The 25,559-nt window shown below is 42.1% G+C and overlaps 1 protein-coding gene across 1 annotated transcript in view; it reads right to left on the bottom strand.

Annotated features, from left to right (window-relative positions):
- Positions 1-22,519, bottom strand: part of man1a1 (mannosidase, alpha, class 1A, member 1) — a 98,624-nt gene extending 76,105 nt beyond the window's left edge. Inside the window, exon 1 of the mRNA XM_029496920.1 lies at positions 21,774-22,519. Coding sequence (XP_029352780.1) covers positions 21,774-22,283 — 510 coding nt within the window. The 5' untranslated portion in view covers positions 22,284-22,519. The remainder of the gene's footprint in view (positions 1-21,773) is intronic.
- Between the last annotated feature and the right edge of the window lie 3,040 nt (positions 22,520-25,559).

Below are 25,559 nucleotides of genomic sequence, written 5' to 3'. Positions count from 1 at the left end.
GTGTTAATGATATATGTGTGTTAAAGACACAACAATAAGGTTCAACCAAGTGGTGTGTCACCTGAGATTAGCACAAGTTTATACGAGTCCACTGAGGCCTCCTTCTAATGTTCCCAAAATGAAAACGTGGCATGGCTCTGGAGTGTGTACTTTACTGCTGTCACACGCAGAATGATGATGGCAAATCATTAACTGCTGTGCAAAGATCTAAGGGTTAATGACACCACTGGCTCCAATGCACTTCAAATAATCTGTAACTGAGGGAATGTGTGTGTGTGTGTGTGTGTTCCCCCAGGAGCTGCAGTGGTGAAGGCGAAACCGAGACCAAAACCTCACATGATTTGTCTCTGGAGGAATACTTGTAACTAATGCCCCTATAACAGGTGCATTGTGCGTCTGTGTGTGAGAAGAAGAAGGGGGTGGGCGAGGGAGGGACGGAAGAGAGGGCGGTAAAGTGACAATATGGCTGTCGGGCAGATAAGTACATCAGACAGCCAACTGACAATTGAGGCCCCACAAACACGAACACTGTGCACATACAAACCGCACAAACACACACACGCATGTCTGCCTTTTCTAAGAAGTATCCCCTGTGAGTGCGTGGAGAAGTACAGGTGCTTCACTGTTTCACTTCCTGCCATTTCAATGAGAGGAAGATAAAGACAGAGTGAGATAGCAGGGCAAAAAAATCCCAGGGTCACAGCATGCACAAACACAACACGACAGCCGGAAGGCAACAAACTACACACTGCAGAAACAACACAAAACACTTGCTCAATTTAAAGGAAGAAAATCTAATAAATAATGTCCATAAAAGCCTTCATGACACAAATATGGGATATTTTTCAGAACTTAATAGTAAACAAACCAAAAAGAGGGAAAAGGGTTGTTTGCCCCTGCAAGGATAATGACATGGGGGGGGGCGGGGGGGCTCAGCAGCACTTATGATTTCCCACTCAATCTGTTCAACTGTTAAATTGTCACTTTGAAGTTCAATCAGTTTCCTGAAGATCAAAAATTCCATGAAAAAGTCATTGAGATTAATTGGTTTGATTCTGCAGTGCAGCGTTCGGCTCTCACAAAGTGAAAAGACCTTTTCACTAATTAATAAAGCAGCGCTGGAATAAAGGCAGTTGTGACATTCGTGACTTTGCTGACAGGTTGTACTCCTTAAAGTGTTGCTTTTAATGAACCAATGCATCACCAGCATTACTGGGGAACATAATTCTTCCAAGTGCAAAACCCATTCTGCTTTGTGTGGGAATAAAACTGCCATTATAATTCTTATCTTATCCAAATTCTATGTTAAATTAAGAAAAAACAGAGATCTATTGACAGCCATCATTTGTGCAAAGCAAAGAAAGCAGAGAGTTCTTAAAAAAAAAAACTAAACAACAACATATAACTTCCTGTTAAACACAAATACAAAATAAACCACACACTAACTCTCCAAAGGGAGAAGTGTTTTATGAGAAGAGTATTCAGTTCGATTCTTCTGCTGATGTAGTTGCAGGCTCTTTATCATCTGTGAAATGTTTGACTGTAAAGCTGCACAAGTGGAAGATCTTTACCAAATAAATCAACCCAAAGAGCGAAGCGACACAATTAACACGTGTGTGATCTGGAGCTGTATCCCTGTAATCTCCGTCACTTCAGGGCAGCCTGAGACGGCGAGAGCTGAGTGACAGCAGCGTTTCATTTGAACCTTTGTCAAAGTAGTTAAAGGGAGAACGTAAACAGGAGTATGCCTTTGATTTCACCACAGGCTAAAAGGGTTCTTTTTTTTTTCTGCGTGCTAACAAGCAACTGAAATGTTTCCAACTTGTAACATGCTGTGGGAATCTGTTGGTTCTGCTGCTCCGGGGTTGTTTACCAGGCATGTCTGTGTTTATACTACCCTGAGTTTAACATCTCCCAGCATATCCACCAGCCGCTCTCTGGGTGGGAATGTAAGAAACCGTGTACACCTCCGTAATAAATATTACTACATCTCTTTCATCCCTATCTCTGAGCCCAGGCAGCCAGAGCTACCGGTTCACATAGACACATAAGCATATGCATGACTTCAGGTACACTCACTCAGGCTTTTATGGGGATAAATAAGATTACATTAAACACTCACTACCAGCATGTCAGCAGAAAGGACAGGAAAAAATAAGAAATGAAACTTTTTGCATCATGTAAATTATAATACCCAGACATAAGAGGCAGGAGAAAGATTGAAAATCTCAAAGGGGGGATTTGGAGATGGAGGATGCGAGGTTTGACACAAACATCATGAAACAGAAATGACATTTTGAGACAGGCTCAACCCCGGGGCTGCTTTTTCATCGAGAAGACGCTGGGAGCCTCGACACACCATTAGGCCGCTTCAGACAGCGACACTTTTCAAAGGCTGCGGAAAAGTCTTATGTGGAAAAACAGCAGAAACAAGAGCTACAAGGATACAACAAGTTTTAGTGTTAGACACAACACTTAAAACTCACAAGCAGCAAACAGGTTCACCACCCAAAATAAAAGACTGGTATAAACTAAGACACATTTAGCACAGGAGCAGAAAGTGATGCCAATGAAGGCTGCTGTATTGAGATGTCATTGAGCCAGTGCTCACAATAACAGGGCCCTGCAACTGGCACAACAAAATGCAATGAAGCCATTATTGGTGTGTTATTAACTCAGCCTGCGCCTGGCAGCTCAAACTGTCCAACATGAGAACTGTCTTTTCCGGGTACAGCACAAAAACAATCACAGGTACATTCTGTCCCATCTGTGTGCAGCAGCAATTACTTAAGTACAGCATGCAAACGAGTTCAGCTATAAATGATTGGAATGACAAATATAATGGGCTGTAACTGAGGGGCAACTTCCTTTCTGCTGGTGGTACAGCTGAAATGTTTTGCAAAAGTGAAAATGTGTTGTCAGTCATGAGCCAAACTAAAGCCAAGATTTCCACCAATAAAAGCAATATTAATCACCATGTAGATCCTGACTATCTATCAGGAGACAAACTGGACTACAATAATAAACACTCATGCAACAGTCATGCCTTGGTGGAATTTATACACAAAGGAGTTCCACATCTTCACCTCACTTCCTTCATGATCACCAAATCTGAGTAACAATCGTATAATCAGAATGTTAAATGTCATCGATAGCTGTTGTAAAGAGGAGGTCATGCTGTAGTAGTCAGGCTTTGGGTTTCCCACGCTGCCATTTGTTTCTGCGACGCTATAAAAGTCAATTTGGGGAAAACAAAGTATGTGATTTGTCACAGTGCATATGGGTTGTGCTTTCATATATCAATATCGTGCCTAGATTGGTTCTGACAAGTCTGCAGAGCAGTACGACTCAACTTATTCACTCAATTTGGACTAAATATATAAGCCGACATTTTAAAATGTCTCCTAGTGAGTGATAGGAGGGGAGGTTGTTGTGCCAAGAGGACTTTGGTACATATACGTGTTGTTCTCTTGCAGAACCCTTCATGTTGTACAGTTGGAGCCAAAATCCACAGTGTATGAACCTGAAACACCACAAACTATGACGGCTGCAGCTGATTGGGTCAACGTGGACTTTCAGAGCGAAGAACATGATCGCAGCATTGATTGTTACAAAATTCCTAATGCATGGAAAACATGTTGAGCTAGCAGCCATACGTTGGACTCAATATGTGTTGACTTCTGCAAAAATTGTGTTTTCATTGCGACATCAAGTCTAAAGGTGGACGGCAGGTGGACGGCAGGTGGACGGCAACACCCCGGTCAAAGCAGTTCGATTGCCGGAGATCTTTTTGTAGTGGTAGAAATCCTTGAAAAGCCACAGCCCACTCCGGCCCTGACTCTTCTGCTTACAGTAGTTGCTTTCTGACCCATGCAGTTTAGGAACAAATTCCACCACCTAACCATTTTTCCACCTCGTCTCCTCACATGTTCTCGCTGCTCTGAGACGGAGGACAATATCCTTTTCTCCGCCTAGGGACCAGTTCCTCGGGGATCAGTGAGGGATTTCCTAAGCGGTTTAGTATTTCAGCAACCATATATGGGTCAGAACTGTATTGTTGGAGGAATACAAAAAAAAAAAAAAAAAAAAAAATGCTGCCTTCCGACAGTCTCGAATGACAGAAAAGTGGATTTAATACTTTTTCTATGATGGCTGGCTGAGCCATTTACCAGAAAACAAGGCTCAACTAACACCCTCCATTAAAAACAGCCCCAAAACTCCAATTTGGTGAAAACAAACTTCGTATCATGTTCATGTTTTTTCCAGTCAATAACATATGGCACAGTCATCTTCATCACACTCACCATCTGAGTCTTTCTTGTATGAATTGTGTTTTCTCGTCCATTCCTCTAATAAAAGCTTCCCTGGCAGAATAAAAGGGAAGTGTATTTTCTTTCTGCCCTCATAGAGGAGGTAATTCAGTTATTCTGCATCCTAGAAAGTCAGTCTTTGTCCCAAACACAATGCAGGAAAGGTAAAAGGTTGACCTTGTACTGAAGAAAAACAGGAAACCAAGGCAACAAATGAAATGACCAACAATGGCTGAGAACAAAGGACAGACTAAAGAAATCTTCAGGGTTTAAGAGTAATCTGAGGTCTGAGCAAGCCCTGCAAGCCACTTCTGCACCGTCACGCCAAAACAGAGGATTTAATTCACATCTTTATGGAGTTTCACGATCAGTATCAGCAAAAGCAATAATAGATTTTTTTCCCCCACTGCCATATTGTTATATTTGACAGCGGAGACTGGAGTGTGAAGGAGTGAATTGATTTGATCTGGCTGGTTTGGTTCATTTGGGTTTGGACTGGTGATCCCCTTCCCCTCATACATCACACCACTTGTTTGTTTTCAGTGATGACATGCAACAATCAACTATTTCTTAATGTTTGCTCTGTGACACCATGAAGAGCAGTTAAATGCCACATGCCTTGTTATCAGTGACCTCAGTGTGATGGCCAAAGTAGCATCGCTGATTCATTTCCAAAACGATCTGAACTGTCCAATAAGTCACTTCACAAAATACTCCAGGGGTGAAAAGCTGCAATTTGTCTTTTGGGGTTTTTTGGAGCTCTTTTTTTTTTTTTTTTTAAAGCGCTTTAGTTTAGCCAATTTCTTTTCTTTTTTTTTTCATTTACATTTCATTCATACAAATGAATTTTTTCCCCAACAGGGAAACTACTGATGTGACTTTTTCCACAGTGTTTGTTGAGTCATCAGGCAGACAGAGCAAAGGCCAGTTGTGGAATTACACAAGCGTCGATCTTTGACACAACCAATCATCTAAACCGCTTTGAATCAATCCAGAGAGCTTTTGTAACAAAAAAATCCAATAGGGTTATCAAAAAACACTGAGCATATCACCGCTGACTAATCAATGATCCGCTGAGTAAAATCCAAGTCAATAAATTCAGGCCCATAAAAGAAAAGAAATTTCCCATCAGACTTTGTCTATACCTAATTGGTCCCCACACTCCTAACAAGTCGAAGTGGAGCCAAGACTCACTGACCTGACGGATCATAAAATGCTTCGTTTCCAATAGAATGATTGGTGCTTAACAGTGTTGAGTGTTGATAATGCGGTCAACAGACCAAGCCTACCTGCACAGCAACACTACATACTAATCAATATCAGCTGACGGCGGTCTGGGGAGGGGAGGAGGGGATGATAACGGTGAAGAGAGAGGAGGAAAAATGCTATCTATATCTGTGTTTGGCTCAAATCCTGACTCTGTGAGTAACATAACACTCCAGTGGGAGCACAATTATTGACAGCAAAGATGTTCCAATCATAACATGAATGGTGATGTCTGGGTGATGTAATTACTTTCATTATTGGCCCAGAAATTCATCTACTATGAAGCTAGGGAATGTGTGCTTTGCTTTTCTTTACCAACTGACTTCTCACATCGAATAAAAAAAATAAAAAATAAAAATAGAGACATGACTCATGAATGTTTAAAAGCTAAAAGATTCATGTTTAATCATGAGGTGAATGGAAAACACATTTTTTTATATTTCTTTTATTGTTATGATTAATCAATTCTATTTAGACGCAGCAGCTGTTGAAAACATGTTTTCTCTGGAGCAACTGTAATGCAGTATGTCTTTTGCATTTTAATTTGGCTGTTATTCAACAAGATTTACAAGCTTTGTTTTGTTTAGTTTTTTTCAGTCTACTAAACAATTGTCCCAGCGGTGCGTATGGCCACAGATGAATCAGCCCACACAAACATTTATTGACCTGACCTTTCTCTAGGTTGTAGGAAGCTGCCCAATTGGGTTTGACCCAGCTGCTTGACAAAAGGCAAACTAATGACGACTTTATGAAAGGCAGATTGATTTTTCTCTCCCTCCCTCTTTTACATCCACCGCATCGCTTCAATGCAGCAGGCGGAAGCCGGGCTTCGGCTCATCACTCATTTGTTTAACAGGTTGGCAGAAATGAGGACAGGACGGCAGAGAATGCCAGAAAATATACCCTGTGCTCCATTCAAATGACTTGGGCTGACAACATGGAGAATAACTACGGAATATGGATTAGCTGGATTTGAGGGGGAAAATCTGGAAGCAGATCATCTTGGCCATTGGACAGAAACAAATTAAAAAGCTTTTCGCCTCCTCATGCACATTATTGTGGCTTTTACTTCCCTGCAATATATGCTTTCCATCACTTACGAGGCATTGGCGATGAAAATGGAACAGAAAACACTTTCAAGGATTGGTACCACGGCTTAAAGGGGAAAAAGAACTGACCCAAATAACAACAGCTCTTCACACTGCATCTGCCAAGCCGTTCATATACTGCACGTCCACCATATTCACTCATCCAGAGCTTTATTTAGTGATTATTTACCCGGGTAATTAACTTTATTGTTTGGTGGAAAGATGGTGAAAAGTGCCCATCGCAGACAGCATTAATCCTAAATACTAATATAAACCCATAGATGCCAAAGAAAACCTGCAAATGATTGATATTTAAGAGGCAGGAAGTGTTTTGACAGTCAAACTGCAATACAGATAATTTAAATGATGCTTTTTGAAGTCCATTAATGTGTGAGGGAGTCACTATGTGTATGTAATTACTTCTAATATATAGTAAAAATAATAATAATAATAAATGATATTTTCGCACCCCAGCCCACTTCATAAGCATTAAGCAAGTTTTAAACATGCTTAGCTTTTATCATGGAGCCCATTCAAACTGAACTCACTCCGTTTCCTCTATTTCATTATATTCCTCAGTCCACATATTCACAACGTCCAAAACTTACTTGGTAATTATCTTTCAACTCATGATAATGTAATAATTAGACTGCGTCTCCACTACAAAGTGAGGACCGAATTAGATTCACTCCACTCCAGAGTAATTAAGTCATGCATTTAAAAGGGATAATAAAGTTGACATGGCATTTTTTTTTCTTTTAGGGAAATGTATTACCTGAAGATACCTGGAAAGCTCCATCCATAATTACTGCACATTTTGCATTATACTTGTATCATGTCCTGATTAAAAAAAAAAAACTGCCTCGTGAAATAGTTTAAGTCTGCTGAATAATACATTGATATTCTGAAGAACATTTAATAAGCTACACAAATTTCATATTTTTTGTAATTTTCCAACCTTTTAGAGGATCAAACATTTAGTTGTTAAACCACTATGTTTGTAATCTCATCACAATAAATACCTTATTTCCCCTAATATATTAACTTCACTATGTTGAGACGCTTATTAAACAAAGATCAGTTTTTTAGAGTGCAAATAGTGTCACAAAAAACATGCACGCAACGTCCAGTCACAAGCTGCAGCTACGTCCTGCACAGGAGTGTCTCTTGACAGAGACTCCAGCTCTGCGATGTGGAAATGGCTTGTCACAGCAGGAGAAGAGCCGTCTGCAGGCACTCCATGTGAAAGCATCCCACAGTGCTCTGTTTTAAACGTAGCAGCTGCAAATCAGCGCAGTTTTGTTTACCTTCTATCCTCATGATACACGAGGATGAATCACAGGTGGAGAGCGTGAAGAGCTGCCGCTCTAATGCTGTTAGTTCAGTTGTTGATTCCTTAAACGGCCATGAAGGACTGTTGCTAAAGTCTGTGAATCATTTCAAATATTTCAAAGTAAGTGCATCCACCTGAGATTTTCTTCCATGTCACAGTGGCTGAATCAATCTACACACGTATGACAATTTATTAGTTAGATCTAGAGAAATGAAATGCAGTATAATACAGCCCTCCAATGAATCCTTGGGTTTTATTAGCTCTGTTTGAGGGGATGTTGATTTATTTTCATGGTCATTTAATATCTGGTGCTGTTAAGCTGTACAGGGTTATAGTCAGGGCCGTTTTTAATAATTAAGGTTGACAAAATATTAAGAATACCTCCGAGTCCAGCAGATCCAGTCAAAACTGAGCATTAAGATCAACATGGAGGATTTATTGCAAACCTGCTGTATTATACTGTGTTCGTTTTTCCCGTGCTGTGCCTGATAAATGGGTAAGTTTAAGTTTCACAGCAGGTATCTGACAAATAGGAGCTATTATTAAATAAGTTAACACAACTGCGATGTGGAAATTAGATTATTTTTATGCACTGCAATAGTTTCTCATTAATTATGACCAAAACAGCCCTTTTTTTCTGTAGCTATATTTCAGCCCCAGCCATAAAGACACAGCAAGAGAGAAACCGTCCAGTGAAGTTCCCAGCTAGCAGCCTACAGAGCTCTCCATTTCACCGGCTGGGCTGCGATCCAATGCATCTTCTTGAGCCAGCTAAAACACTTTTAAAACTCCTCCATTTGTAACTATTAGTACAGTGGTTGGAGAAGGCCAGCCCAAATCCTTTCTTCCCATTTTTTGAGCAACAGATCAGTTTTAGTCCTAATCTTTATTTTCCCAGAAGTGCAGAAGCAGCTTTGTGAGTCGGCTTTAAAAAGGACACCAGCAGCTTCTCGGGCTGGATTTCTGCAACAGTCAGCTGGAGAATTTCATGCGAGCATGGGTTTGGTGGGATCATTTGTCTGTTCAATCCAGACCTTGTGTCTTATCAGCATCCTGCAGTACATTAATGGCAAAATTATCTCCTGAACTCTCATTCTCTGTAAAACCAGCTCTAGATGAGATACCTAAAGGTCAAAGAGGGAACCAAACATGCAATCCCTTGAAAACACCAAAAAAAAACAAAAAAAAAAAAAACTTGTTTTCTCTGTGGCGGTACAAACACAGATCAGAGGTTGAACAAAGCTCTATCAGTTGCACCCAGTAGGTCATAAATGCCCCCCCGAGTTCATTTATAGGGCTGTTAAACTACAGACACAGACCCGAGGGAGAACCATCTTAGAGGACAGGACACTGTGGCCTTGCTAAAGTTTTTGCTGTTTTGAATTGAAAAAAAAAAAGGAGAATGTGGTGAAACTTCAGCACAGAAGAATATTGGTGACAGCAGTGGATGAGCAAGCCACAAAAAAAACAACACAAAACAAAAAAACCTGAGCAGGGAAGCTGTGCTCAGGTTCCACAGATTCAACAGCTTCTGTTAAGAAGAAAAATGGAGTATGACCAAATGAGCATTTTTATAATGCCAAAACAAAGAGCAAACACGGCGTTATGGCCTTGTGATCATTAAACTTGACATTCAGTGAGAGGCTTATGCACTCTCTTTGCGAGACATTTATTTCGAGGCATCGTTGTATTTATGTCCAGTCATTTTTCTTATTTTCTCAGCTGGCAATCAAGTAGTGATTGAGAAATGTTAACATTTCAGCATTGCCACGTTCCTGCAGCTTGCTCATCTCGCACAAATTCACCGTGCTGCAACTTCTCTCTTCTCTATCACTTGCACAGCTTGCCTGGAGGGCAGCCACATTTGCTGACTGTGTAATTACCTGCAACTTTCGCAAACCAAACACTAATTACACAGCGATGTCCAACAATGAAAATGCCTCCGAGCATACACCACCTCATTGCTCTATTTGCTTGTCTATTTGAGAGAAGACAAAAAACCTGACTTGTGTGTGCAACAGTGAACAAATTGTGAAATAAACAAACCAAGCTTTGCTGAAAAATGAATTAAATGCTCAAAATGTGGCTGTTTTCACATGAAGAAATTGTGTTTTGTCGTATGATGCAGACGGATGGGATGCCTCATGCTCAAACACTGCTCCATACCTCAGATAAACACGTTTGTAAGATTCTGAGATCATCAGGACTTTAACAAATACAATATATATGCAGGGTGGAAGAGCTTGCAGTGTTAAAATGCCAGCCTTCTCATAGAAGGGGAAGAAAAAGCAGAGAAGGAAGAATGGAAGATTGAAAAATAAATGGAGTATGAGATTGACAGGCTATGACTCCGGGTATTAGGGCGAATTGGATTAGGGAGAATGAACCAGCCGGCCATAACCCCAACAGTGCTTGGGACACATTAATATTGAATATCCAAGAGCACCACCCCACCAATCTCCGTCAATGGGCAACAAGCCTGGTAGAAAAACACTGGAGCCCCTCTGGAGACTCGCAGCCTGAAGGGTTTCACGTCCAAACCAGCTCAAGCATCTGAAAGCAGCCTGTTTGTGTTCACATTTGCCAAGGAAAAGTTGGCATCTTGTTGACAGGCTGTGTGAAAAGGCAAATTTTTCTGTCTGCCTGAGTGTGCGTGTGTGTGCGCGATCTCATCTTTACACAGATATGGCTTTAGAGGCAAGCACAGGTGGGTGAACTCCAAACAAAACAGTGAAAGAACAGGAAACCAGATCCTGAATGGGAAATGTGATCAGCTGATGATACACAATGAGCTCATCTCCGACAACAGATGTGTGTGTGTGTGTAATGGTTGGAAATTTGGCTGCCATCCCAGTGAGTGTCGCCCAAACGAGAAACATCCTTTTTTTCGAGCATCTTCACATTTTCTTTTTGTGTCTTTCTGTGTGCTTGTTCGTCTTGAGAAAGAAACGTTTGTGTGTTAATGCTGCTGAAAAGAGAGATGAACATAATGATGCATTCACATGCAACCGTTACCTAGTCTGTAAATTCGGTGCAGTTTTGGGGCCAAGTATTGATTCTCAGCACTGTTTGCTTTTACTGAGCTGTTCTGACTGGCAGAAAGGTCAAGTGTCTGCAGTGGACACTGTCTTCGTATCACAGAAAACATTGTACCATTAATTATGGTCCAACAGAGCAAAATAAAACAGCAGTAACTCAACTGGAACACAAATCAAGATGAAACTAACAATAAATCTGTTGCCGTCTCCTCCTGCTCTTCTTCCACTCAGCATACTTCTCTCTCAATAACTGAAGTGCGTCCAGTAAAACTGGTCTTGTGTGAGAACTTAAAACATGGAGTTCTTCATGTTGGTACCAGTTAGCAAAGTACTAAAGCACTGCTGCTCCAACTTGAGTTGTTGGCATGGAGAATGAAACATGTCATGTCAGTTTTGTGTTGTGTTGTGCGCCATAGCAGGCCAGGATAACTAAGTCTGGCCAAAGACACACAGATAATTAGGTCATGTTGCCCTTTGGTGTCAGGATGAAGTTTGTCCTTCTATTTATACGAACATAAAGTTGAAAGGTAATATATTTCCTTCATGAATCTAAACATGAGGACATCATTAACTTTATCTTCTTGTCCTCTTTTGGGCTGACGAACAGTTCAATTTATTCAACAATGAGATAATTCAACAGTTTTATCGATTGTAGTTACGCAAATACAAACTCATTTTCATTTTAAAAATCAAACACCAATTTTCAACTTCAAATTGTTATACATCTTGTTATTAAAAAGAAAGTAGGAGAGGTGCTAAGGAAAAATCGTAAAATCGCCATATTTTGAGACGACTAAAAGGACAGAGAGTGTGAGAAGAACTGTTGATATCAAGTGTCTCACACAACCTTTATGTGTTTCATGCACCCTGTTGCCCTTTGTCAAATCCCAAAACCCCTTATTTCCCTGGATTCATGTTGTCCTGTGCAGACCTGAAAAGTGACCGCTCTCCAATATAACACAACACTTTGGGAGTTATTGTAAGAGAAATCAATAGCCTCGGAAAGCTAACGAGTTAGTGGTGCACGATCCCTGAGCAAGACAAGACAGATTGCACCTCCTGGCCCCAGTAATACAACAGCTGCAGCAATCGCACAAGGAACGGTCATTAATGGCAACAGCAGCCCACAGATCCAACATGTGTGTGTGTGTGTTCACCTGAAGCCCAACGAGGCAGAGACACTGTTCTGCTCAGCATACATCACTGTACGGCCCAAACAAATGCTAATAATGCCGCAGGCCTTCTTCAGACTGCTAATGATGCAAAAAGCAATGTGCAGAATGCCTCGTCTGCAGCGTGCTTGGCAAATTTCTATTCATTCTTTGTCCGACACTGCTTCCACTGTGAATAATGTCTGATGTGTACTTTTTGATTTTACCGTGTTTTGAGGTGAAGAGTAAATGACAGCTGGGCTGACAACAGAACAAATTGTACGAGCTATAATGGTTCAACAACGTCTCCATCACTGCCAGGTCTTCCCATTTTAACGGACTTCTGGTGAGTCTGTTTTCTCCGTGTTGCCTTGCTGTTAATGAAGCTCACATCCTGCACGTTTCACAATAAATACCTTCTACTAAAGGCGGGAGCCTCTTAATGGGAAACAGATGCGGAGTGTGTGGCGCTGTCACCAACTCTCCACTACAACGTGATCAGATTCACAGAGTATCAATTAAAACATTTCTCAAATCATAGTTCTGTCTCAAGTCGTCGACAGGGATCAAGTCAGTGGGGAGGAGCGGCTTCACCGAGGAGGTTGTGTGTTTATTTGACAGCAAAACACACTGAACTGATTTGTACCCACATTGGTGAAGGGGTGGAGCACGGACCAAAGAGGAGCCCTGGTCTGGATTACTTACTATTCATTTTGCTCTCAACTCTGCTGTATGCTGTTTGACAGTTGCCTTGGCTTTCTACTTAAGTGATAAATATAGACAAATCTACTACAAAGTGACGATATGTATATTTTTTGTGTGCGAAGAGACACGCAGTAGGTAACACAAAGAAAATAACAGAAGAAACATGGAGAGTTCATAACTCCCTCAAACACCAAATAAAACATGGTCACATTTGTAGAGCTACTGGAGTCTGTCAATAAGACTGCTGCACACAGCATGAAGTGGAAGAACACGCACGCACACGCACGCACACGCACGCACACGCACGCACACCAGGTTCATTTCCCACTGCAGGCGAAAGCCTGTGGTCTATTGATAGGATTCAGTCAAGAAAAGCAAAGTTGCAAGATCACCTTTAGCTGGAAATGTCAGCTTGTACATACAAGAGGTCTGGGTGGTAAAGAAATAAATAATGTCAGTCCTTGCTCAACTGAAACATCTAAGACCTGAGTCAGACAGAACAGTCTCTCAGTTAATGTGGGGGTCCTGTTGATGGTGGAAGCTGAAAGGACAGAAGAGTTAAACAGAGGTGAGCCTGAGCGGTTATCGATGGCTTGTTAGTGACGTTCCATGTTGCTGGTTATTTCCAGCGTACAGTATTATATTTCCGCAGAATGACTGAAGCCAGTGTCGAACCTCCACAGGCACAAAACAACAGCTTTACAACACACTACACATTCTGGTCATTTAACCTCAGTGGCACGCTGCCAGCACTTAAAAACATTCAATCTTAACTGTTTAAAATTGCATCACCTGCTGCCTTCATGCATCACAAAATTAAGCCCAAGGCAAAAATGTACTTAGCTGCCTTTTACCCTCGTGTTGACATTGTAGAGGGAACACTTAGTCTTGTCTCATTTTCCAAACAAATTGAACTTCCTAAAACCGCAATTACAACAAGCGGTATCCCACCAATCTGCAAAAAGTCTGTGTATGTGTTATATAACAGCTAAATATCTGCATAAGCATTTATTTCAATATTTGATGCTTTTATTTTACAATTTTATAAACAGTTGGCAGGGATTGAATTGTGAGTCAACATTCATTAATCGACTATTTGTTGGATGTGGGGTGAAGAATGGCCCGAAGGCCAACCTGTGATAAAGCTTCATTGGTCCAAAGCTGAAAAGCATGTGATGAAACCTGACCAGGCTGCATTCACTGACTGTGGAACATCAAATATCCGTTCCCAGTACATCCCCAGCGAAAATAGACACAAATCAGGAAAAACTCCAAAAATTAAAAGTAAAATCGGCCTCTTCTATTTGAAATTGAATTGCTGAAAGTTTCTGTGTCAGCAGGCAGAGTGTGCCAGCACAGCACCGCCGGTGTGAAGTTCATGTGCATTTTTAACTTTCCCAGACTTTTCATGTCCATGACAATCCTGGCTGTAATGTCAAGGGCAATGTGTGAGAGAGAGTGTGTGTATTTCACAGTTTCCTATCCGAGCTTCAAAGTTTGCTCGTGCTTTGACCTGCAGCACAAATACTTGGTAATAGTAATAATGATCCATTTCATTTATTTTACTCCAAGCTTTTTCCGAATTAATGCTCAATGACTATGCATGAGCGGGAAGGGGGCTGTGAGAACAGATACATCAGCAGCACTAGCTGGACCTGTGAGATGGACACACTATATTATAAAGGCAATAAAACTTAATATACCATCATCTCCACATCCATGGTGTGAGGGATGCTGGGGCTCGCCCCCGGCTATGGCTAGACTACACAAAGGCACACACAAATACACAAAAAGACATCCAGTGACTGTTTGAGTGTATATACGTGTAAAATGGCCTCATCAGTCACTCTGGAGTCTTTATTCCTTGCTCGAGGAACTCGAGAACTCGAGGCCGGAGGCAGCAGGCGAACAACTCGGAGCAAGTACATTCATCCTCAGCCTCATCCTCCCCTGATCCAACCTCGTGTAACCCCCCTGAAATCCGACCACTATCGATCCACACCGGCTTCAGAGAGCTGTGCTTCAACAATCCATATTAATATATGGATTTAAAATATCTAAAGCCTTGTGGGCCATCTACGATGACTATATATTTACACTGACTTTACAACACCATGCAGTATTCATGTAACACTCGTAGCCAGCATCCTGGCCTTGGCCTCAAGCTGCTGAATGATTTGTCTTCACAAGGTACACATTGGACATCCTGATATGTTACAGACAAAAGTCTCTGGGTCACTCCCATTTTATCATTTCAAATATATTGAGTAATGGTTTCTAAATTTACAGATGAATTTCAGTGAATCCATTGTGGTAGCTTCAAATTCCTTTGAATTCCTTTGGAAAATTCCCAAATATTTGAGGAGCTAGAGTAAGAAAATGCTGTTTCAGCGTGCGTTCATTTTGTTTTTCAATTAATGAGTGACTATTTCTTTAATTAATCATCTGTGTCTACTGTGAAAAATGCCTGAATGTAATGAAAAAGATTTGTTTTAAGCCAAAGTGAGGCCTTCACAAACTTCATTGTTTTCTCATGCATGAGAAAGAAAATCAACAACTCTTCCCTAAGAATCTGGAACTGATGAGTCTTTTGCATTTTTGCCTGAAAACTTTCTCCCTCTTCTTTTACAGACTATCAAATAATTTGCTGATTAATTTCCAGGCGATCGACTTAATCAACACATCGTTTCAGCTCCACAGACACAAGTTTCATGCTCATTGAATGAGCCGATAGCATGAACGCAGGTATTTTCATTCTGATTGGGCTGTGAAGCAGTTTGACATGAAAGGTTCCAGATAAACGTAGCTGCTGATGGATTCTGCATGCTGATTTGAGTCCTAGAAATGAAAAGAGCTTCCGTTCTCAGTCTGTACACAACTACATCAATGTACACAAACGCACAGTAGCCACGCAGGACGCAGCAGAGCTGGTTGTAAACACTGCAGCTATTATATCCATTAGACAATTAAACAGAGCACCTGGAGGGCCGGCAGTAACTCTGTCTGACTGACACACACACACACCTGGTTTCAACTCTAAGAAAAGAAATAGAACCAGGGAATCAGAAGCAATTAGTCCAAACAGTCGCGACAGAAATAGGACTTAAAGGGTGCCAAGTTAGCCTGAGAAAGAGACAGAAACTGAAACTTTCATTTCAGCCTGTGAAGGGTGATAAAGAGAGTGACGCCCTCATATGCATGCATGGTGGAGAATGACAGTCATATCAGGAATGGACAAAAACAACAGACAGTACAGCAGAGGAAGAGAGAAGTTTCAACCAAGGAGGGACAAAGAGGGCGAGATTGGCAGGAAAGGAAATGACAGACATGTAGAGGCACAAAGAGAGAGAGACACTGATGTTTCATCATTCCTCAACCGTCGGGTTTCAACAGGCGAGAGAAACCTTTTCAACACACCCGTCTGTAATCCATGTGAATGTGCGTGTGTGATTGCGTAATTTCTTTTCTGCATGCACATGTATTTCAAAGAGGAAGAGGTGCTGATGGGCTGACAGGATGTTAAGCAATCGTCCTTTTAAGATTGTGAGCTGAAAGGAGTTAGTACTGAAAACAAACTGTCCTTATGGCTCATCAAACACTCATTTGCATCTTATCTGTATACAACAACAGACTCCACCTCAGTATATCACAAATACACACCAGGCGGGACATGTTGGGTCAAGACAGCAGAGGTTGCTCAAAGCAGGAAAGGTGAGAGTGATTTTAATTTGCAACAGGTCCATTTTTAGATTAAAATAATGTTGCTGTTAATGCCGGGCCTCTGAAGTGGATCTTTACGTACTTCCAGGCATCCCCTGGGAACCTGGAGGGAGTGTCAGGAGAGCTTGCCACTTCCCAATCATCTGGGTACATTTAGATTTTCAAACAACAGTTTACATCAATACTGATATTGACTGAATACCAACCTGAATATGTGCCCCAATTATATCATCTCCATTATCCACATTATCTCCTGATGTCAGTGCCTTGTTTTCCCAAATGTACACTCAGGATACCTCGCTGAGTGAATCACTCTGGGATCAATTCATCCAAGTTAACCTGGAGGCAGGGATTAAGGTCGCACTCTACAGTGAGTTTGGCAGCCTGCTGTGACTGAATGATGCAAACACAAGCAAAAACACCTTACAATGATATGAAAAGAAAGACAGCCTACATTCAATGTGGAGATTTGGCATCTGGACGTAATGATTTTTTTAAGTTGTTTCCTTCAGTAAACTAACTGGACTAAGACAACGGGAAGACGTGGAAAAGGCAAGACAAAGCCATCAATTTTTTAATTCAGTGTGTGAAAAGTTGTAGGCAACAAGAGTGGAAATGTGTGAGGGATACATTTCAATGCCAGCTTGGTTTTGAAATGAAATTCCACGATTTTCTGTAGCCAAGCTGGCTGAAGATAAAAATACAAAAAAAATAAATAAATAAAAGTGTTCTGCCTTTCAAGAGATCAACAGTGTAGTTGACACACACCAGTCAGACTGGTATCCTACACAAATACTGATTCTCTGCACAATCAGGAAGTGTGAATCTAATTCAAGACCACCAAACGTAGCCTCCGATGCATTCACAAAGTGTCACATGTTCATCTGTGCTTGCCACTGAAATACACGACAAAGCTTCACTTTCAGTTGTACTTCCACGCTCCTTCATGCCGCCATTTTCACTCTCATTCTCGCTTATGGCATCAGTTACGACCATTAAACGAGGTTTTAATGTGGAATAAAGACACCTGTCTCACTGAAAACCACTCACAGTTTTAATATATTCAGTGCATGATAAGAATTCTTGAAATGAGATTCAGCCCAAGCTGCTACCAAGTATATCACTGCCAAAGGGAGAAGTAGTTTACTGTGTCAAATAACACAGGTGTTCTAGCATCCAGCATCTTCCCCATCCACACCCCCCCTCTGCTGCCCCTGTGAGATCGAGCAAAAGCCCGGTGGGCAGACTGCGAGGGGGAGGGGCTGCAGTGGGGGGGGTTCTCCCAACAGCCTTTGATTTGGAGCAGCCAAACAGATTTAGCTGATTGTAGGATTGTGGCGGTCACTAACAACAAGCCATTTATCCTTTACAGAGGAGCCCCAGCAGACCGTCCTCTGCACGGGGCAGATCCCCAGACGACTGAGTCAGATGGTGGAGGAGGAGAGTGAGAAGCACGCATCAGAGGACTTTATCTTCAAAACCCTTCAGAAGCCTGGACTGAATAAAACTGGGCCATCAGGTCATGGAGGCAGGGGCGTGTCAGAGTGTGTTCGCGCGGCTGCGTTTGGTCAAAAGAGACTTCGGCTTTATTGAAGAAGGTGGTGAAATATTAAAGAGATACAACATCTGGGGAGGAGACGAGTATGAGCCTTAAAAACCTAAAGCTGTCAGGTGCAGCTACGCTTGAGTACAGCTTAAAATACCTGAATAACAATGAGGTGAATAATTTGTCTTGTATCATTTTTGACTGCAAATTACGGCAGCCATTTTGTCCTTTGATCATTATGCACGAGTTAACCAGCTGTCTATTTTTGGTGCAGGTAAACACAGGAGCACAAGATGCTTCTAAGAAGGAAATGTTCAAAGATCATCATCATTCAAGCTTTGAGATGGAAATCAACCAGTCACCGCATCAGTAAGAAGTCAACATGCTGTCTATGCTGCTTTTAACAACTGTGACTTCCTTCATCATCTTCTAAGATTATTTCAAAGTGTAATTTGATTTTTAGAAATACCAATATCATTTTTACAACTACCGCTAAGATTTCTCTGGTAGGAAATAGCAAAAGATTTTATGAAAATCCTCCTGTATGCATTACCATCAGCTGCGGGACATCATTACATTAGATTATTTCTCCATCTTCTATTCTTAGACAAAAAAAAATTAACCAAAACTGAGACAAGGGCCAGCAGATTAGATGGTTATGAAAGTTTTCGGTTTTGGTGGCGATCGGCAGGTAAATCAATCAAGGTATTCCGACAAGTTACGAGCTGACCAGGTTCGTTGAAATAAAGCTGGCTGTTCACTCGATTAACATAAAGAAGGGGATGATCGTTTAATAAAAACATGAGTCTGTATCTGTTGACAGAGCACTTCATCTTCAGCTGCGATGTGTTTGGGAAGACGTTTCAATCAGGTTTTCTCTGTATGTTGTGCCTCATGAGAAGCAGAGCAAACTAGGTTTTCGACCGTTTCTTTTTAAAGTGATATTAAATGCTGTAGAGCTGTTGGGTATGTCTGGCAAGCTCGTCGCCATGTTTCATAGCTTCTTCCACGTGTGTTTCAAGTCTTAACACTTGCTCCCAAACGTTTACAGTGTGTTCATTAGTTGCTTCATTAGGCTGAAGGTTTGGCAGCTTTTTTCTCTTGTTTTCCTGCCAGGACATTCTGCGCTGACATTGAGATTACCGCACGTCCATTGGCAGAGAGACAATCAAGACAAACCTTGCAATATGACCAGCTGTCACTCAAGAATGATGAGCGGGTGTGGGAGGAATCAATACACGGGCACTAAATGATCAGCTTGTTATTTACACAACTAATGACTAACCGGTAGCGATATGAAATAACCTTTCAGAGACATGTGATCCATCTGGATCTGTGTGATTTTAAGAAACAAAAGAAATAAATGTAGCTCCTTAACAAAGCACATCAGAACATGGCACTATCGAAACAAACCTCTTTTTACACTCATAACAATCAAATGAACACACAACTCATCTCAGCAACTGGTCTGTTTTTGTGCCAACTCATCCGGCACCTCCTACATCCCCAAATTGTGATGCTGACACTTTTGACAGGAAACCAGCAGGTGACGGGCAAAACACGGTGTCAAGCGCTGCTGGATGTGTTCGCTGACCACAGATTTCAAAATGTAATCATTACATGATGTTAAAGACAGAACAGTGGGTATGCAGGTAGTGGCCTGAATCTACATTTTGGCGAATCCTGCTGGAGCTTCTAAAACCCTCCAGAAGAAACTGCCCCAGAGCCTGTTGTAACAAAAACGCACCTCCAACACAAGATGTTGCCTTTTTTATAGAATTAAATAATCTTAAGATTTGGATTTTTATTTTGGGGTTTCCACTAAACTTAGAAAAAGATGGAAACAGATAGAAATGGCTGACTCCTCTGCTAACTGGCCGCGGTTAAATTTATGTGTGCTATAAATTAAGAAGCCAAATCTCTTTGATCAACACGCACTTCATCAGATTAAAAATAAACACAAAACCATTTTATTCCGCCTTAAACACTGGCACTGGAAAGGATGAAAGACAATGTCTAATTTAAAAGCTGAAGCCCTCATGTTGTGTGCTTGCACCACTGCAGATGTCATGACAAATGCAGCCAACCTCTTCGAGAAGGCCCGTGTGATGACAATCAGCTGACTGGGAGATGCAAACCATCAGCAAGCTGTGTGGCCCCTCACTGACGTGATGTGTGTAATGCCATGATTATACAGTGGACCACATGAGTGTTTTCAGATGAGGTCATCTCAAAGTCACAAACATCAGGAATCAGGCGGGTTGACTCAGACTCTTATTTAACATTATATTAATAAGTTGATTCTTAGAAGGATGCTGAAAGCTGCACTAATGTTTACTGCTCAATTTATTGGGTTTGTTGATACTAATTATTGATTCTCACAACTCTTCCTCTTATAAAAATTAGTTGTGTTGTTCTTTTAGTCAATACTGACCGTCAATCAACTGTGCTGTAACCGTTACCCCTGGGGCTGTTCACACAAGTCAGGTCATGACTGCCTTCATACATCACAGATTTTCTAATTATTTTCAATGAAAAGCCAGTAACAGCTCGTCTGAATATCTGTCCAGCAGCCACATGTGCTAAATCCAGAAAAGCAAACCCTAATCTTCTTACTCAGTCAATGGTCCCCTGTGTGGGAGACCCAGTTTAACACCTGAATGACTAAATGGAAATAAAATCACTCCACTGAGCAAATCTATGAGAACCCCCATGTGAAAACTGTGGAAAAGTCTACTGCCACCTCAATTTGGTCGAAATGTTGGTTGTTGGGTTTTTTTGTTTGTTTGTTTGACAGAACTGGGATCACAACACCACAGCAGAAGGCAGCAGACTGACTACACAGCACCAGCAGCAACCTGAAACCACCTCTGAGACTACACACACACAACAACAACAACATCAGACATGCTACCTGTTGGTGCTTTCGCCCTGCTGCAGGCTGCAACAGGGATAACGCTTTTACTCTCATAGGTGTGGACAGATGTGTGTGTGTGTGTGTGTGTGTGTGTGTGTTGTTAGGAGGAGGGGGGGCAAATAACTGTGACATCACATATGAAGGTAAAGTACCCCAATTAGTGATAATTAGGTGGGAACACAAATATCGGTGAGACTGAACGTGGCTCACACGGAGAACGGCGAAGAGCAGGTTGGTTCTAAATGTCAGGCCGAACCTCGCTGAAAAAATCAGCCGAATCCGGAGTCACTTTCACTGGCAGACGCACGCTCATTTCACAGCATGACAAACAACCTTTAGCTAAAAAAAAAAAAAAGAAAGAAAGGAAAAATGACAGCTTTCATTCATTCGTTTCATGTGTAGTTCAGCCTGATCACAAGTTGTGTACTTGTTGTGTGCTCGACGGCACGGCTCTGGCCGGGGTAATGTCAGACTTTTCCTCAGCGCAACCTTTGTGGGAAAAGATCCATTTGTGTTTATTGTACAGCTTAGCGGTGTTTCACACGAGCGCCGAATGACAGAGGCGGTGTGGGTGGTGGGGATTCAGCTTCGATCGGGGCTTGGTTCTGACCCGAAAACGATCTAGGCAGGAGGAAACGTTAAAAACAGAGAGAACCCCGGCGGGGTCCGGGGTGACGCCGGAGCTCCGCGGCTCCTTACCTCTCTGACTTTGGTCCGTCTGTCTCTGGTCTCGGGGTCCAGGGGTTCGTGCCCGGTGGCCCCGGGGGGGCGGTGATACTCGACGAAAGGTAAATTATTGACCTGCTTCCCACCTTGACCCGCACTATCCACGGCAACTTTCTCCTTGTCGTTGAGAATGTCCTGCTTAATCTCGTCGGGCCGTTTCTGGAGAGTATCCTTGGCCTCCAGCAGAGCTTTTTCGTGGTCCTTCCTGATTTTGGCCAGGACCCGCTCGTCGTTCCCGGCCGACCCGGAGTCGCCGCCGTCCGGACCGGTGCGGGTGTTGGTCTCCACCGCGGAGGAATGAAAGAAAACTCCGCTGAGCAGCTTGGAGGAGTCCGGCAGGAAGAAGATGGCTCCGAAACACAGCGTTATAAAAGCGCTGAACACCAGCAACAAGATGAATTTCTCCGTCAGCCTGAAGGAGGTCGGGCTGGCGGACTTCCTATTCGGGGTCGCCGTGAAAGGCAGAAGAGTTGCAACGGGCATTTTCCCCGTTTTTCCCCTCCAGCGGCCGGAACCACAACCAGAAAACAACAGTCAAACTTCGGCTGTCCGGTTAACTCACGGCGGGGGGGGGGGGCCGGCTCGGGTTATTCCCTTCAGAGGTCCATCTCCAGGCGGCGAGAAACGAGGACCGACGCCGGTGAGAGCTCTCCGGTAAAAAGTTGAGGAGCGAGCCGCCCGTCCATACCGGGGAGTCTCCGCGGACAGACCGAGCCCACCCCGCTCTCACAGGAAGGGAGTGGGGGCGTGGCCGAGGCGGAGCGGGAGGGGGCGGTCTGCGCTCTGAGTGGTGGAGACGCCGAAAGGGGGCGCGGCCTCCTAGCGCCTCAGTATAAAAGCCGCTGACGGCCGTTGAAGCGGTCCAGTTCGATTAAACCGGCCAGAACAGAGTCCGACTAAAGTCATTCATTCATTCATTCATTCATTCTTTTTTAATTTAGGCGTTTTCTAATAAAATCAATCAATTATCTCCCCTTGGAGATCAATAAAGTTATATCTGTCTGTCTAATTAAGAATGAACTGACGCTGATATCTTATAAGAGAGTGAGGTTGTCATATTTTCTATTTTTTTATTATTATTCTATTTATCTATTTTCTCTGTTTGGCAGCATTGTGGACAGCAAAGTAAGAATTTCACTGTACAGTAAAGAGTGTTTCTTACTGTACATATGACAATACACACCACAAATGGCAAAGAATTTATTGTCAATTCTTCTGTACATACATGATGCACAGAGGAATAATAATTATGTTTTGCTTTTTTGTCCCCTAAGGTGTAACATAAAACCAAAAAAATAAAAGACGAGAATATCCAAGAACAAAAAAAGTACAAAATGAATTAAATCACTGAGGTCGGATGAGCAGAGGCAAAATTTAAGATGTGATATTAATCTGTGAATCTATATAAAGGTAAATTTAAGGTCTCTGTTGAATTGAAGCTTTGTAATATTCCCACATTTCCAAATTTAATAAATGATATATAAACATTTCATTCAGCCTTTATCTTGGTGTTTTAACCAAACCAAAGTCAAAGTCAGCTTTATTGTTAATTCTACAGTATGGAAATTGTGTTTCTCTCAGATCCTTGAGTGCAGACAAACGGAATTTAGATATAAATATATATAAATAAAGTGCAAAAATGTAAAGCTAAACTAAAGTAAACCACAGTGAAGAAAGCTAGGCAGGTAAAGCAGGCACAATAGCAGCACATCAATTTTCATATTTTTTTTCATGAAATCAGAATAAATCTTTTTTCGATGTGACCCAGCAGAGAAATAAAAGGACAGGACATGAGGAGGCAAGCAAATCATCAAATAATGGAGATAAACACTGTGACAGCATATTGGTAAACATGTATGAGGATAAAATACTCAAATTCATGAAGAGCAGCTAAAAGGTGAGGTTTAATCTCCAGCACCCCGCCCTCAAAAAAAACGTCAGGCTAAACGACGGTTAAAAAATCCAAATCCAGAATCCGTTTCACTGGCAGACGCACGCGCAACAATTTTTTGCCAATTTCACATAATCATAGTGTTGGCAGCAGTTTTCTAGCTGAAGAGACTGATTTCTGAAATTTTCTTTAGCTCAACATCAGCTGCTGTCAAAGTCAAAAAGCAAAGACGTGTGTTCGAACTGTTTGTCGGTCCGGGTGCTCAGCATCTGGAAGGAAACGTGAGCATTTACAGGGCAGGTGAAAATGATGACACCTCTCCTCTCCGCATTGATGCTGCAGAAGCGGCAGAATCACACCTTTACAAAGGGTCTGCAGCGAGCAGAGGAGAAGGAGATGGGATGTTTTCCAGTTGTTGTTAGTTCATGTTGACCTGCAGCGTTAATGGAGGAGCCAAGGAGTCGTAGTTTTTGTGCACAGTGGCTGCTGAGGTGAGCGTCTCTCTGAGATCTTAAACCAGGAGAAGCAGACTCGGTGAACCTTAAGCACAAAGGACACAAGCCTGTTAAACCAAACATTCCACATTCAGAGTGTGCCGTTGAGTCCTTGTGCTGGATGTTGCCAGAAGCAGACTAGCACCTTCCTGGAGGAGGTTTTTGTGTTTGATTAAAAAAAAAAACGAGTTTTAAAAGTGTCCAGATATTTTCGTACTTTGTTAGATGCAGGTCATGACTTCTTAGTCCGCAGCCTCAGGTGACGGGCTTCTCTCAGCAGATCAGCAAAAAGCTCTTAACGACCCCAGAAAACATATATTAAGAAGGCGACGTCAAATTTGACAAAATGCCTGATTCAAAGATGAACTGATTGGATTTTGCCTCTCAAAGGTCAAAGGTCAAAGTTACTGTGGCCTTCTGAAGTACAGTTTTGGGATCTTAAATGTGCTGCGTCAAGGCCACCTTCTCGGAGTTTCATGAGATTTGGCAGAAACTCTCACTTGGACTCATGGGTGAACTGTTTAGGATTTGGTGGTCAAAGGTCAAGGTCACTGTGACCTCTCTAAGCACATTATTACAATCATGACCTGCTTTAAATCTGACGTGAAGTAAAGTCCACTGTGCTGCCAGTGTGTTCTGTCAGACACGTCTCTGGCCGTTATCCAGCGTTGCGACAGTAGTTTCTGCTTTCTGGCTGGATGGCGGACGGTTGTTCTGTTTCATCAGTATGAGAGTCATCAGTTGATACACACCTTTCCACACACACTTCACATCAGATCTCTATTTGCAAATAAACCGGTCTGCAAAATGCCGTTAACGGTTTTGTGTGTGTGAGAATGGCTAAACTTTGTGTTTCATGGGTTCAAGTCAGCGGTGAAACGCTGCTCACACGTTGTTGCTGTCACAGGAAAAACAGGAAATCCTTTCACCTTTGACTGGTGGACTTTTATTTAAGTAAACTTCTGAAAGCAGGACTTTTACTCCTAATGAGTGTTTTTTTTTTTTTATTGTGGTGTGGGAGCTTTTACTTCAGTCTGGGATGTGAGTGACATTCCTCTCCAGCTTTCCTCCGGCCGTGTCATGTGACTCTCCGTCGGCCTTCAGTCTTGTGATCTTGTGACTTCTCAGAGAGCTCGATGAAGAGAAGTGATGTGGAGATTATTGGATTGGGTTTTTTTTGTTGTTGTTGTTGTTCTGTGTGTTTGCCGGCAAACACTGAAAATCCCATCTATTATTTTGTGCAGTGTGCTTATTGTTATTCATGGGATTACCAAATAAACAAAAATCCATCCCCACAAGGCATAAGCATATTAAGACATGCATGATTGCGTGTACACACACATACACACTGATGAACCACGATCGTTTCAATCA

This window comes from Echeneis naucrates, chromosome 24 (genome assembly GCF_900963305.1).
Source record: "Echeneis naucrates chromosome 24, fEcheNa1.1, whole genome shotgun sequence".
NCBI classification, from domain to species: Eukaryota; Metazoa; Chordata; class Actinopteri; order Carangiformes; family Echeneidae; genus Echeneis; species Echeneis naucrates.
Note: the sequence above shows the minus strand (reverse complement) of the source record. Positions and strands in the feature narration are given on the sequence as shown.